This window comes from Momordica charantia (assembly GCF_013281855.1).
Source record: "Momordica charantia cultivar OHB3-1 chromosome 3 unlocalized genomic scaffold, Mcharantia_2.0 BLBB01000003.1, whole genome shotgun sequence".
Lineage (NCBI taxonomy): Eukaryota > Viridiplantae > Streptophyta > Magnoliopsida > Cucurbitales > Cucurbitaceae > Momordica > Momordica charantia.
Window position 1 is genome coordinate 15,419,298 of NW_028275161.1, and position 16,683 is coordinate 15,435,980.

General features: G+C 29.3%; 2 protein-coding genes across 2 annotated transcripts; one reads left to right on the forward strand and one right to left on the reverse strand.

The window, feature by feature from the left end:
• Nucleotides 1-3,250: 3,250 nt before the first annotated feature.
• On the reverse strand, nucleotides 3,251-4,276 carry LOC148212456 (protein S40-4-like). The gene has a single exon (XM_088121326.1). The coding sequence runs from the start codon at nucleotides 4,056-4,058 to the stop codon at nucleotides 3,537-3,539; it is 522 nt and encodes a 173-aa protein (XP_087977452.1). The 5' UTR covers nucleotides 4,059-4,276; the 3' UTR covers nucleotides 3,251-3,536.
• Nucleotides 4,277-14,289: 10,013 nt separating this feature from the next.
• On the forward strand, nucleotides 14,290-15,622 carry LOC111020541 (C2H2 and C2HC zinc fingers superfamily protein). Its single transcript, XM_022297238.2, has one exon. The coding sequence runs from the start codon at nucleotides 14,359-14,361 to the stop codon at nucleotides 15,439-15,441; it is 1,083 nt and encodes a 360-aa protein (XP_022152930.1). The 5' UTR covers nucleotides 14,290-14,358; the 3' UTR covers nucleotides 15,442-15,622.
• Nucleotides 15,623-16,683: the final 1,061 nt, after the last annotated feature.

The following is a 16,683-nucleotide window of genomic DNA, read 5'->3' on the forward strand; positions in this document are numbered from 1 at the left end:
TCTATGTAACAATTTAATCCTTGTATTTTAAAGTTTGTAGCGATTTAGTCCTTATCGTGGATTTTTTTTTTGTCAAGTTTCTTATATTTATTGATTGCTAAACCAATGAGTGACCAAATATGTCTATAAATTAGAAAGATTTAAGTTATTAAATGACAAAACTTGACACTTAATTTTAGTAAGATTTTTCATGATAAGGACTAAATTGTTAAAAAAATTTAAATTACGGGACTAAATCGTTACAAACTAAAGTTTAAGGACTAAATCGTTATTTTAATGAAAGTTTAGGGATTAAATCGTTACAAACTAAAATTTAGGGACTAAATCATTATTTTAATCCAAGTACAAGGATCAAATATATTTTTTAACTTAATTTTAACTCTAGAAACTAAATTATTATCTACTAAAATTAAAATTTAAATGCTAACTTGTTACTAATATGATAGGAACTAAAAAAAAAGTACAGAACTAAACAAAAATTTTATAACCAAAATTTTATTATAAAAAAATAAAAAGGGGCATTTCAAAATTTTGGTCAGACTGCCAGTTCTCAGCATTTTGGAATCAACCCACCAATTCCAAAGTCCACAATTAAAAAATTTATTAATGGAAAAAAGACGATTCTATTAACCCATTAAATTAGGTCATTTTGCAAAGAGGTCCTCCTTCTCTTGTCTTTTTCCTTCTCAACTGCCCCCACATCCCACCGCCTAAAAGTAATTTGCATTTTTACTTTTTCTTTTTTAAAGCTATAACCATTTAACTTAAATATATGAAATGTTATAAAAAAAAAAAAACTTAAATATATTGAAACAGTCTCGAATTTTTTGCCATCTTCACTATATCCATTTTATATTTTGTCTTTTTAATTTAATCATTTTTATATTTATTTGAGGATAATTTTGTATTCGACGTAAAATGTTCTCTCTCATTCTTTCCTTCTCTCTCTCTTCCACACTTTTTTTTTTCATTTATTTTATTTCATTTCTTTCAAAATATTTTATTCTCGTACTTACAAATTCCACTTTTCTCAGATTAATTTTTTCTCTAAAAACGCTCTTCCTCTCGGATGTTTTGAATATAAAAAGTTACAATTAGATATAGTTTAATTAATTAAAAAGTTATAATTTATTTTTAATTGTAATTAATACGAAATTTCAAAAGTTTCAAATTTTTATTATATAGAGAGTTTTTTCTTACCCTCTCTCGAAATTTTTTCTTCATCAAAACTTGAACTTTTTTTCTCTTTCAGTAGGTTTCTCTCCTTTAATCGATGTCTTGCATTTTGTTTAATTAGATTATTTGATCAAACATTCTGCGTTTAGTTTTTTTTTCAATGCAATGTTAATAATTGTTCTTTTAAAGAATATTTAATTATTTATAATAAATAATTAATTTATTAAAAAAGTTTAAAAGATGACATACTTGTTGGTTTTTTTTTTTTGTCATTTGTTTTCAATGACTCAAATAAAAAATCAAATTATGCATTGTCATGTTCAGGAAAAAAAATGAAAAATCTATGAATACGTATTTTTTTTAAGAAAAACATTTAGTAATTGAAGAATAATATTTTTAGTCATATTAATTGAGTAAGTGGATGATGAGAATTATCAATAAGTTTGATTTTATGAGATAAACGTGTAAAATACAGAAGAAGAAAAACTCAAGTGAGATAAATACTAAGGGATAAAAAAGTCAAATTATTTTTAAAATTTTAATTATTTAATTAATTTTTATATCTTTAAGCATTGAAACAAAAACTACAAAATTTCACGTGCACCACGTGTTTCTTATGAGTTAATTAAAAATTTAAATATTATTTTAGTTTGTATCCCTTTTTTATTTTAGTTCCTATATTTTCAAAATATTCGATTTAGTCCTTCTATTTTTTGTTTTTAATTTTTGTATATTTCTAAACGGCTTTCTTTTATCTTTGTTATTTTAAAAAACGACTATTAACTTAAATTGTATACTTAATCAAAACTCTTTAATAAAGATCTATAGCTATATTTTAAAAGATTTAGTAAATAAAATATGAAGTTAATATTAGGATTGAAAAAAATAAAATAAGAAAAAAAAATAGTTAAATTTTTCAAAAAAAAAAAATACAATAATCAAAATAGACATTTTGAGGTTACCTCAGACAAATGGTAAAAATACATGGAATAAAATAATATTTAAATTTAAATCAAACGATAATTTACCGATACATGAACAATTTTATTATTTGAACAACTATTCTCAGCAGCACCAATACCTTAGGGTCCTTTTTAATTTAAAAAAACAAAAAAGAGTTCTAAAAATTAGTGGTAGGGGTAGCTGTTGGCCAATTAGCAGAAATTATTGTCTAATTTCTAATAGATTAAGGATAAAACTAAATTAAGAATAATTTGGTATATTTAGCCTAACCACTAATGTTAATGCAGCTCCATCATCATTTTCATGCTTGCTTCATTTAAATGATATAAATAAACCTACCATTTATAATTACTCCATCACTTAAATACAATTACTTAGCTCCAAATTTATGAAATTTCTAAAACTAATACTATTTAAATATATTTTTACTTTTGGTTCATCTTGTCTCAGAGGTTCATTCCGAGCTTCTATGTTTGATACAAATTTATAGTTACATCTTAAAAAATTTAATAAAATTATAATTAAATGAAAATGAAAAAAAAAATTACTAAAATAGATATTTTTAAAATACAATAATTTAAAGTATTTAAAATAGGAATAAACTACCCTTCGAGTTATAAAAATATTAAAATTAAACTCTAACCCACCTTTAAACTTGATTGTAATGGGAACACCCAATAATTCAAAGGTTATTTTCGTAATTTTTCTGAATCGAAAAATTCAAATACCGTGTTTAAAGACAGAGACTAATATCTCAATAAAAGAAAGGTCAATATTAAATTATTTTTTTTAAAAGGAGAAAAAAAAACCCCACCCTTATACCGAAGTGGTCTTATATGATTGGGTATGAAAAAGTAAAAGAAACTTTGGAAAAAGAAAATTTTATTTAAAGATAAATAAATTAGAGAGTTTTACAACATTAAAATAATCACAACATAAACCTAAAACTTCCAAGCAAAAAAAAAACAAATAAAAATTGTATGTTTTTATTTTATTATAATTTTTTTGATTAAAGACTAAGACGGCATCTTTTCAGATGAATTAATTTATATTTACCAAAATGCCCCTGATGGTTTGGTATTGACCGAAGACGAAGAACTGAGGAAGAACATAGAAGAAAAAGTATACGATATTTTAATCTCAAAGTACAAAATATTCCGAGTTACAGACGCGAAAACGATGATCGGAGCGATCAAAACGCCGCTCAGATGCGGCGGTCAAACGGAAAACGGACAAAAAAAGTGGAGGAAGTGGAGAAGAGAAACCGATCAAAAATTTTGGGAGAGAGAGAGATCAAAAGTCTTACTCATCGAAGAAATTCGTATATCCTATGGGGAATATTCGGAAAATATTTCTCGCGGAAATTGTTTGTTGTCGTATGCGTTCGATTCCTCGATTCAATCTTCGAAACCTGTTTTCTGCCAAATCGCATCTCGGACTCTACTCAGATCTCTTCCTTTCAGCGTTCTTCCGATTCCTTCGTGGACTGAGAACGAAGCGATCCTCGTCCTCGCCAGAAATTCGTGCGGCGGAACCCTAAATCGTCCGTCCTCGAACTCATCGCCGCCGTCGGCCTCATCGCCGTCATCGTCGAAGCTGTCTCTCCGATTCTCCATGTACTCGTTCCTCAGGATCTTCGACCAGTCCGGAACGTTGACCGGCAGCGACGCCGCCGCCGCGACCGCCACGCTCCGGTCTCCGGCGTCGACGACCTTCGCCGACATCCGCTTCGAGATTCGCGCGGCGGAAACAGGTCTCCGGCGCTCCGGCGAGGCGCCGGAGCGCGGCGAGTTGAAGAGGTCGGACTCGTCGAGCTCGAAGATGGAGTCACCGCAGGCGGCGCCACGGCGGTCCGCCCCGTCGGCGCCGGGAAGAAACCGGAACTTTGAACGAGAGAAGTAACTCTTACCAGTCGCCATCGGAGGAAAGAAGTAAGAAATTTCTCTCTCTCCCTTCTTTCTCTCTCTTTGTCTTCGGATTTCTGTTGTTTCAGAGAAATGGAGATTTGGGGGAAGGCTTTTAAAAAGTTTTGGGAGTTGAAGAAGAAGAAGAAATGGATAAGATTTTCCCGGAAAATTACCAAAGACTCCCAGTGATTTTCTTTTTCTTTTCTCTCTCTCCCACAGGAAGAGGAAAATTGACAAGTTTTGGGAATTTAAATTTATACCCAAATGATTCCAATTATTCTTTTTCGCCCTGATTTGATGCCTCCCTCACTGTCACATGCCTTTATTCCCCCCTTTAAAAGTTGTTTTTCATTTTTCATTTTTCTTTTTTCATCTCTACAGTTTTTTATTTTTATTTTTATTTTTATTTACATTGATATAGTCTCCATATTGGAAATTGAGATTCCTTTCTTTTTTTCCTTTGTATTATGATATTGGAGGTTTTTCACTTTTTTCATTTTTTTTGTTTAAATATTATTTTGGTTGGATTTTTAAATAGTCTATTTTAGTCTATATATTTTTAAAGAGCGATTATTTTGGTCTCTTTGAGCTCGTTTAATATTATTTTGATCTCTTTAAGCTAGTTTGATAACATTCATGTTTCTTCATTTTTTTAACAAAGGAAAATGAATTGTATGGTCAAAACATCAATGAATTCAAATTTGATAAAATAGTATTTTTATTTATGTTTTGGAACAAATTGGAAACATACCAGGAAAAAAAAAACTGTTGTTTTCAAAATACAATTTTGATAATGTTTTCATGAAATCATAAATCAAAAACATAGCTACCTGCAAAAAATTTTTAAATTTCTTAAGAAAATTGGAAACTGAAACAAGAAATAAGAAATGGTAACCTTGTCAAATGGACCATTTATTTTTCATTTTTATCTCATTTCTGTCTATTATAATTTTACCATGACACTCTAAAGGGTTTCATTTCTATTGTGCAAAAAAATTTTGTTAAAATTTTGCAAATAAATATCAAATTTGTCACATTTTAAAAGTACAGTTACTAAAAATGGACGTTTTGAAATTACAGTGACTATAATTATAAAAAATTAATAATAATAAAAATAAAATTTGAAAGTCCAAAAGGTCAAAATGAATCCTTTGTAAATACATTACTAAAATGAATTGATGTCAAAAAGTACGTGTACCAAAAGAATATTTTAACTTTTTTCTTTTTTCCTTTTTGGTTCAAACTTAGAAAGTTATAAGTTTAACTTAAATTATGAAGTCACTCCACCGAAAGTTTGGTCCTAAACTTTTTAGGTAAGGTTTAATATGTCATATTGAACCTAACTCAATTTGTTAAGGTGGCTATCTCTGGTTAGAAGATTGTGAATTCGAATCTCATCTCCACCTATATATTAAGAAAAAGTTAAGTATGTATTTGAATTTTAAAAATGGTCTAATAAGTTCCTAAATAACAAAAAGTGTTTAATAGGTATATCAACTCTAGAAATATTTATTTCTCAAAAAACAAAAAACCTTTAGAAGTATTTAGTATGTCCTGCATTTTCAATTTTGTATGTAATAGATCCTGCAGTATTTCAATTTCATGTGTAATAGATATTCGGATTTTAAAAATTATCTAATAGAAGCCGCCAGAGATTTAATATACCTAGAATTAAAAATTTCAAATTCAACATTTTTTAAATTCAACCACCTATAGAGAATAACATTCTCTGTATTTATTTTGTCCTTTAAAACTTTTAAAAATGTATGTTTTAGTTTGTAATATATATATAAAGACCACAACTATTTGGATTTTGGTCTCTTACTCTTTTGAAGGTTTATTTATAGTACATAAACTGTAAAAAGTACTTATTTTTGTCTTTAGTATTACTCGAGTACCTACTTTATATAACTTTAAGCAATTTATGTAATTCTTATTAATATCCATATTAGCATGTTAATTAATATACATATTCAAAGTCAAGATATTTATAAGTAATAATTAATTACGAGATAACAGTATGAGCCAAAGTAATTAGGTCGAGAGACTAAGGACCTGTTTGGTTGAAAACTCGGATTCTGTTTTTTGTTTTCAGATTCACTGCATCAAATGGATCCAGCGAATACACGTTTGGCACGATTTTGGATATTTGTTTTTGAAAACTGTTTTTCGAATTCTATGATTCAAACGGTAGAAATTCTGAAAACTATTTTTGTATGTTTTCAGTGTTTTCAGATTCAGAATTTGAAATTTTGAAGATGCAGAATTACATTAAAAATGATAAAAGCTTTGATAAATATATTACTTCATATTATAAACTCATTTTATATTTGTTAAAATTAAAACATGTAAAATATAATGTATTCGAATTATATAACCTTGTAAAATAACAATTATACAAAATTCATAAAAAATTGTTAATAAATTAATTAATATAAGTTAAAGATTAAACTAAAATTTAGTTTGCAACTACTTCTAGTTTACAAATATATTACTAAACACACATTGAACAATTTTCTAAATTAAGATTCAATTACCAAATCTGCTACCAAACACATATCTGAAAACACTGAAAACAAAGAATACAACCCTGGTTTTTATTTTTTTCAAATTTATGTTTTCTGATTACCAATCAAACGTACCCTAAAATATTGCATTTTTAATTATTTTTCAATAACTATATTTCTATATAAACCTTTTAAAACCTTTTTTATGTTTCTCTTTTAAATATGAACATGATGTTTTTCCTATCGATTATTTTTAGGTTGAACTATAAATTTTTAGTGTTAGTGTTGGTGCCTTTTTAACTTTAATTTTAATCATTATACTTTTAAAAGTTGTATTATTCTTCTTTATCATTTAACAAAAGGATACAAATGTCACTTATTTGGGAAAGAAATTAGAAACTCAAAGGAATAAGCTATTTGTAAATATACTCTAAAAGAATTTCAAATTGGTTTAAATCTTGGGTTTCGGACGTTACAAAAATCTTACAGAATTGATTTAATCCAAATTTCCTAAAAAAAACAATAAAATAAAATAAAAATAACGATTTGAAATCATTCATCTTTTAAGTCCTAACAAACATTCAAATTCGTTTTAAAATCCGTCGATTTAAAATCCAATCAAGTAAGATATGTATTTAATTTTTTGTCTCCAAAATGAATAAAGTAACATGCTAAAATTATGATCGAAATAAATGAGATAAAAATAAAAATGAACAGATCAAAATTATCACTTTTTAGAAATACAAGAATCAAAATAGACATTTTGAAAGTATAAATATTAAAATAAATATCTTAAGATTATAGAATTATGACCAAAATAGTATTTAAACCTGAAAAAATTATTATAATATCAAAAAATATGTTCAATAGCCACGAAAAACCCCTTTTTTGATATTTTATTTTTAAAATTGCTAATTGGTTTAAAAAATTAAAATAATTTTCTCACTTTGAAAAGAAAAATACTTAGTGAGATAGTTAATGAAATATTGTTTAAAAGAACATTAATGCTATTTTTATTACTACTATTTTAGTACAACATGTCGGGGTGGGGAATCGAACTCACAACCTTGGTTGGAGATATAGTCAATTACGCTGAGCTGCTCGCTTTGGCGCATGTATTAAATTTATGTTATATAATGCATTTTATTTTTTAATGAAGGTAACATATCAACTTCACGACGTGATATTTTATTTTAATGACGTAATTTTTTTTTCATGAATATAGTATCGGTTCATTCTAGTCAGACGTTACAATTTTAATACAATTTAATCCTAAATTACTAGTACAACTTTTCATATTTTGATATAAACAAAATTTAACGGGTTTAAACAATACAAATAAATTTATTTGAAATCTTCTCATTTCAAAGAAAATATAGGTTTATTTGGTAGAGTTTTTCATCTTTTTATTTATGGTTTATAGCTTTTAAGAAACCTAAATATTTTTTGTTTCTGTTTCTCAATTTTTATTTTCAAAATTTTGTAAGAATTTTAGTAAAAACAAAAATCACGTTTTTTTCTCTCTTATTTCTATTTTCAATTTTTTCTTCAAAACATAAATAGAAACGATATCCATTCACTTATGATGTAATGAATATTTTAAAAAATAAAACTTAAAGTTTTGGGATAGTTAATTTTTAAATATATATATATATATATATATAATTTTTTTTTTAAAATGGTTGTTAGCACTTCGAATGTGGAAGAAACTTCCTGTCAGAAAAAAAATATATGGAAGAAACTCTAAAACCGCGTTGGGAAAATTAGTTTACCATTTACGTCACGTGCCAATCGCTGGAAGATAAAAGATGCCGCCGATGAGCGCCACGTGTAAGAAGCCACCAAAAATCTTATCCTCGGAGGTAACAAAAAATAGACCAAGGGGGAGGGGTATTTTGGGGAAAGAGAGAAAATATTTTTTTGTCTCACTCGAAACCAAAAATTGGGCTTATGTGGGGCCCACGGTTTGTTGTGTTGTTTTAAGTGTACTTTGGAGAATTTTGTCGCGACGCGAGGGAAGGTGGTCCCTCACCTCCCCCCATGTTAATGGGATTTGGGACACGTGTTGTGCTCCTGCCACGTGGTCGCACTTCGGCGTCGAGAGAACCACGTTGCCACGTGAATGTAGGCCCCACTCTTGCCTGAGGCCAGTGGGTGTTGTCTGTCACACGTGTCCTTTTTCTCTTCTTCTACTTTATTTTTTTCCTAACTAATTTATTTATTAAACAAAATGGAAACTGAGGGGCCGAGGCCAACAATGGCCACAAACAAATCCATGGATATTTATAAAAAAAATTACATTTATTTTTAAATGCAAAATTAAAAAAAAAAATTTGACATCTGTAAAAATAAATATTAATTTACTATTCTCGAAATATACAAATAATATCTATTTAATTATGAACTTTAAAGGAGTTAATAATAATTTAATATCTTTAAAATTTTAATTTTGATATTAATAAATTTTTGTCAATAACATCGTTATTTTGAATGTCATTCTACTATGTTGATTAGACAAATGAATGAATAATGAAGGGATAGGATGTTGCAACGAATAACACAGCAGAGTAGAAAAAACTAGTCGGATAAAATAAGGGTAGAATTGCATAAAATTATATAAAAGAAATCAATTAAAAAAGAATTCTATCACGACTCTATTGAACTTTTTTGGCGGTTCTGCTTTTATTTCGTCGATTTCTGACTATCCATTTGTGTTGGTCACCTGCTTTAAAAATGGTCATTAATTATTAATTTTGCATGAATGACTAAATATTAAAAATTTAAGAGAAATTTTAAATATTAATTGACTAAATACACACAGCTACCAAAATTTATTAAATAATTTAATCAAAATTACGAACACAAAAATTTAGTTTCATCATTTATGTAATACAAACTTTCCTAGCTCATATAATTAATAGATAATTCATAGTTTTTTTTAGGAGATTCAAACTCACAATCTGTTGATTTGAGATATATCAAAACACAAATTCGACCTTTCAATATAAGTTTAGCGGAGCTTAATTTGTAAACCACTAATTTTCAACTTTATCTTCAAATATATATTTTGATAACTTGGATTTTTTTTTTAATCTTTGACGCCTAGTCCATTGGTTTCTAAAGCTTCCATTTTACTCTACAAGGTTAATGGGCTATAGGTCTCAAATATCACATTTTATTGTTTTAGAAATGAAATTTCTTTAATTGAAATGACAAAATATAAGATTTTAAAATTCTACAAAACTAAATAGAATTGAACCGTGCTAATTTTTATATTTTATAGATATCTTATCCAACTCGGTAAACTTTAAAATTACTTCTATTTAATTTCTACTATAAAATATAATTAGCAAAATGTTTAAGTTGCATTATTTAGGCTATCTTTTTTTTTTTTTTTTGGTAAAGTTTAGTCGTTATCTACCACATAATATCAATCCAATCAAAATTTATCTACTAATAAACAAACTATTATATTAAATAGTCTTTGTAAAAAATAAATAAATAAACAAAAGAAAAAAAAAATCAAACAACCCTTTCATCCATTTCAAAATTTATCCTTGTATCTTTATTTTTATCACCCTATAGTAATAAATTAAACATTATTACTACAACAATAATGGCATATTTATTTAAAACTAGCTAAAGTTAGACGTTGAAAAGATATTAAACTATTAAAATAAAGCACCTACCAATATAATGCCATGCATGGACACACATTACAAGTCCATCATAATCATTGAATGTCCCTTATTAATTAAGACCAAAACCCATAAAAAGCTTATCCCTTTAGCAATAATAAATGAAGAATTGGGGCAAAGCATCTTAATATATACCATAAAACCAAGAGAGAGTTTTCAAAAAGAAGCCCATATCCATTGTACATGAATCTTAATTTTTAGCTTAATATAAATTTGGTTTTAACAACTAATAAAGCAATGGTTTTGAGTTGTGGGTTTGGTTGGAAATTAGGAAGGAAAAGCCATTTTCAATGATCTCAATATACTTGAGAAGAAAAAGGACAACTCTCACTTGATTTGTCTATGCTTTAGAGAGTATGGGCCATTGATTCATAATCTCTTTTTATGGATCTTGTTTCTACAAGAGGTAAAGGTTTTTATTTTTCTAATATTTCTTTTTTGGCTAAAGTGTTTATGGATATTTTTTTAGTTTATTGAGCGGGGGCAAGAATGTTTACTGGGAATTTTAGGAGTGAAACTCGAAATAAGTAAATTTGATTTTGTGTTTATGTATGTGAGTGTTTCACTATCAAATGTATAATCTTAAATTTTGATTCTAGGGATGGTGAGGTTGTTCTCGTATCAAGTGGGGTCTTCGGCTTGTAACTAGTTGAAGTCTCTAACTTGGAGCTTGTTGAAGTTCTTCGACTTGTTTGTTTAAATTCTTCGACTTGTTGAGAGATCTCTCATCTTCAAAGACATCTCAAGTTTCAAAGTGTTCTGATTTTCAAATTTCTAGTCTTCGGGAAGTCTTCATGACTTCAAAGAATCTTCAATCTTTTGGGATTTTTCTCTAATTTCTAAATCTTCGCTTTAATCCTTTTGATTGTCTCTCAAATCTCTTTGTATATGAGGGTGACCTCTTTATTTATTTAGTTTTTGTTTTTGTTTTTTTTTTTTTTTTTTGGGCTTTATTGGGTTTGAGCTTGGTTAACTTTAAGACCATGTTTACTTATCAGGAATCGAAATGTGAATAAAATCGGAATAAAAATAAATCGAAATAGGAATGCTTACTAAAAATTTTCTGGAATCAGAATCAGAACCAGAACCAAATATGTAACAATTATTACTCGTATACTCCTTCCTTTTTTCTAGTTAATTATAAATATGTTATTGTGGTAATATTTTCTTTTTAATTACCATACTAATAAAATTTATTTTATTTTATTACCATATGATTTATAGTAAATATTTTTTTATTATAACAATTTAGTTAGTATTAATAATATAGGTGGCATACAATTATCTCTATTGATATGAAATCTTTTGGATGAAACCAAAAACAAAATCGTAAAGCTTATACCCAAAGCACTTGTCACTCTATTTGAAATACATTCAAATTCAGTTTCCACACCTATAAATATCATCCTCGTGGATGCTTTTGAGTTTGGGTTACCCATACTCTAAGTATTTTGATCATATTTTCCATCACATTTTTCTAATTTGATTACTACTTTCACAAAAACCAACTGTGTAGTTGTTGGAGGTGAAAAATAGCACTGTCACGTGGAGAACGTTTACTGGATGATAGTCTGATGGTTCGAGACAATCGATTCGAGAGAGCGGAGTTGCCGCTAGGCGAATCGATTTGAAATGCTTGTTCAACCTCCGGAACAACCAACTACACGATCAAATAAGCGTGTGCAGAGGCTCAGACTTCGCATATGTAGCACGACCATCTCCGTTAGGAATAGTAGTTTCCCGACATGCTTAACTGGCGGTCGGATGCACTGTTATACGCCTAAACCTATAAACAGAGCCTCATTCCGCAAGGTATCTGATTCTATCTCGATCTTAATACCTTGGCCAAGCTCTTTACTAACTTGAGCGTCAGAGTGTTTACCTCCTTATGCAGGTCCTTCCAGTACAAGATCTCCCAACTCACTCCGATTCTTTAGCTCGCCCAATCGGTCCATCTTGACATGGTCGGCTGAGACTGTTGTAATTTGTTGCACACACAATAGTAATTCTTTTCCAATATATTCAATGTTATGTTAAAAAAAGTCAATCAACTAACTATTCTACTAATATTTTCCATCATATTCTTCTAATTTGATTGCTAGCTACTTTCACAAAAACCATATATGCTACTTAACTGTATAATAACTCTTTCTCAATACGTATTCATTATTCTTTTAAAAAAGTCAATCGACTTGACATCAGATTATAGATTAGAAGTTTATAATCCTAGCTCATTTCCATTTTGGACGGAACAAATCGACTAATTTTATTAGTATAGCTTAATGGTTAAGGCATATATTACCAACCAAAAGATCGTGGATTCAAAATTTTGTTAAAAGAAAAAAAAAAACCACCATCTACACTCTTATATACATAATAATAAGATAGAGATAGATTATTGCCTTATGTGGACATTTTTCATCTAAAAAATAAATAGACCTTGTGTGAATAAATGTTTTCATTTCTTAAAAAAAAAAAAGATAAAGAATAAATGTTTTCTAGCTAGTTTAGTGACTCTTTCCTCAATCTTTAAAATAGATTCTAAACAAAAGTAGAAAAAAATATTTATCTCTAAAAGAAAATGAAAAGTAGTATTTCTGAAAGTACGAAAAATAATTCAAAAGTGAACCTTTTTAATATATTTTTGGTTTAAAATTTTTAAAAAATTGTAAAAGCAATCATCATCATTTTCTCAAAACATTTTGAAATATATGTAAGGCTCACCCATGACTTCAATTAGATTTTTATTGATATTAAAATCCCTAATTACAAAACTTCTTGGGAGTTTTATATAGCATAAAGTTTACACTTGATTGAATAATCAAAATTAATATAATGCTAAAGTCAACCAAAGTGAAAATGAATTGAAAACAACACTTTGGATTCTACCTAACTACTTTGATTTCTTCTTCATAAAAGTTTTCTTTTGAAAATATCAAACCATTTTCCTTGTATGCCTTAAATTATTCAAATCTTAAGTTAACTTCATGTTGGATACATTCTAATTTAATAATCGATCAAATTTTGTAAAAAAAAAATAAAAAAATTGTTTGTGTCTAGAAATTTAGAAAAGGTGAACCTAATTGGGTGTGCTCTTTTTTAAATTTTCCTTAAAAAATAATTATTGATTTAAGAAGTATCTGGTGAAGGGCTTGAATCTCTTATTCTCACTTACCTAATGAGCAAGTTCTCTGGTCGTTATGTAAGATAAAAACCCAACTAATGTGCTTGAATGTTACAAATTCTTGGACTTGACACAAACTAAACTTAATTGAGCCATTAATATCTAATAGTGTAGCTGATGATCAACAATACATCTCTGCATTTCAAAAAAAATATTTGGTAATGTTCCCCTTTTTTATTTCTAGTTTCCAATTTTATTAACAAATTTAAGCATTTGACAATTATTTAGGTTACTTGTTTATCACTTTTTAAAAACATTGTCAGAGTTGTGAAATTTGGAAACGAGAGCTTTTCAAGTTCCATGAAATAGAATACCGAGGTCTTAGTGACGAAGGTTTGAACTTGAGACCTTTAAACCAGTATGATCGAGAGACCTCAAGCATTGCCAACTGGACCGTTCCTTGAAAACAACACTGTTTAGATGTTGAGCGATCAAAATATATGTATCTTCTTGCTGAGCACCATTAAAAAGGTTGACAACCATTCTTTTACTTCTTTTAAAGAAATAACATTTTTCATGTTTTCTTTCTTTCTGCATTCCTCTCTACTCTCGTAGACGTCAAAAACATATCGATGGCATCAAAGTATTATCCATTTTATCAATGTCAACTTCCTTCACCTCCCTCCCTCTCATTCCATTTGTTTATTGCTGTTTTTGTTAATATTCTTATCTGTTTAAAGAAACATCATCTCAAGATTGAAATTAAAAGTGGTGAGATATGGAGGAGGCCATATGTGGGGATGTATCACTTAAGGCTTTCACACAGTTGACTTTCAATCTTTTTTCTTTGTTTTAAAATCCCTTTTTTATTCATTTATTTGTGGGATTTCAAGAAGAAACTAAAAGATCAAACACCAACATGAACTGCATTTTCCCAATATATAATCACTTTCTTTTGAACAAAAGATGTGAGTTTTGAAATCATGATCATTTCAAATTTCCAAATGCTCCCTTTTCCTTCTTCGCAAAATCCCTTGGTTTCATCCCCAAACCATGAAACCCTACACCACCTCGATTCCTTTGGCTCCCATTCCACCTCTCTCCTTCACAACCTCTCAATTGTGAAGGAGAAACTCCACCAAATCCGATCCGTTGTCAACATCGTCATCTGCAACCATCAAAACTCGCCCGAGTCTCTACCCGCGCTGTCGTCGCCTGTGGCGACGGTAGCCATCAACTCTATGGTCCAAGAACTCATCATGACTGCTTCCTCCATGTTGTTCACTTGTCAACAGATGAACAACCTCGTCGTCAACTCCTCTGTCCGCAACGATATTATCGTCGACGATCTCCATCGTCAAGGTCTCGCCGACAACAACCGATCCACCGCCCTCTTTGACATGGCGAGCAACCACCCCGACCACAACGAGTGGTATAACAACATGACAACGACTTATAACAACAACAACGACTGCTACAACAATAGTAGAATTGAAGAGACGACGACGACGACGACGACAACGATACAGAATCATCGGATTTCGGCCGATATCGTGGAGCTAGAGGCCTCTGATCTTCTAGCCAAGTACACGCATTACTGTCGAATTTGCGGGAAAGGGTTGAAGCGAGACGCAAACCTGAGAATGCACATGCGAGCGCACGGGGACGAGTACAAAGCGAGCGGAGCTTTGAGCAACCCGGAGAGGAGCCAAGGGAGGGACTTGAAGGTAACAAAGATGGGGACCAAATATTCATGCCCACAACAAGGCTGCAGATGGAACCAAAAGCATGCCAAGTTTCAGCCATTGAAGTCACTCATTTGTGTGAAGAATCACTACAAGAGAACCCATTGCCCCAAAATGTATGTCTGCAAACTCTGCAGTAGGAAGAAATTTTCAGTGCTTTCTGATCTCAGGACTCATGAGAAGCACTGTGGGGATGTCAAATGGCTCTGTTCTTGTGGAACCACATTTTCAAGGAAGGATAAGTTGATGGGTCATGTTGCTTTGTTCGTCGGTCATGCTCCGGCGATCGGTTCATCGGCGAATTTTCGGGGCAAATTTTGACTTGTGAAACCGAAACGAGAAGAGAACATCAGTATGTGTTCATCACTCAAGTGGATTTTTACTTAGACTAGTTTATTTGTGTATATATATATTAGGCTAAATATATGTTTTAATCTCGGATATCTGATATTTGGGTGTTTAAAAAGTTTGAATTTAGTCTTTTACATTTTATGAATTTTCATTATATTATACCAATTTTGTTAGTTAATATTAAAATTAGTTTATGATAAACTTCCTGGCATGATATTTTAGGAAAATAAACTTTTACATTTTCCCATCAAGTACATGTCAGGTAAGTTCATCATCAACTGATTTTATTGATTTTAACAGTAGCCAACAAGAAGGATATAATTGAGAAATATTAAGATGTAAAAGGAATTAAAATATCTTTCGACGGGATGTGATTTAATTTGCAGGTTATATATAGAGTTTATAGGTTCCTGTTTGTTGTGTTTAATTTGATGAAGATTATGTGATGGAATAAAAGGATATCATCATCATACACTATGGTTTTTCTCATATTTGTTTTCTTTCTTCTTTCTTTGAGTTTAAAGTTTGTTGAAAAAATGAGGGGACTAATTTGGAGATTTATCATTCAAACTAATTTCATAAGGGTGTTTAATTTCTTTCTAATTTTATTATGTGTGGTCGTAATTTGGGATAATATGATTTTTCCAACATGCTTGTTAATTTTGAGTTCTTCGTTAATAGTTTATGTATGCATAAGTAATGAGTACAATCTTAAAAAAATAAAAAATAAAAAATAAAAAAATAATGAATACAAATGGTGATTTTTTTAGTATAGTATAAATTTTAATCTACAACATTTTGATCGTAACGATATGGTAATTTGTGAGCATGGTGGAATATGAAATTATTTATATGATATTGTATGTATATTTATGATATCTAATGTGGACAAAAATAAACTATCATGAAGAACTTAGTTCAAACATAAAATTGATTTAAATTTAGAAATTACAATACATAATCTTATACTCAATGTATGACATTTTGAATAAAATTATTTATCATTACTTAATTTCATAAACGTATCGTACGAAACTTTTAAATAATGTAATCATCTTAATTTTTCCTTGCGCAGTTGAACTCAAAAAGGAAATTATATTTTGCTTAATTGTCATTTAATTCCTGAAGTTAATTCTGTTTCAAACGTTAAATCTTCCCAAATACTAGTCAAGATCGAACACAATATTGAGCGAAATATTCAGAGGCGCAAAT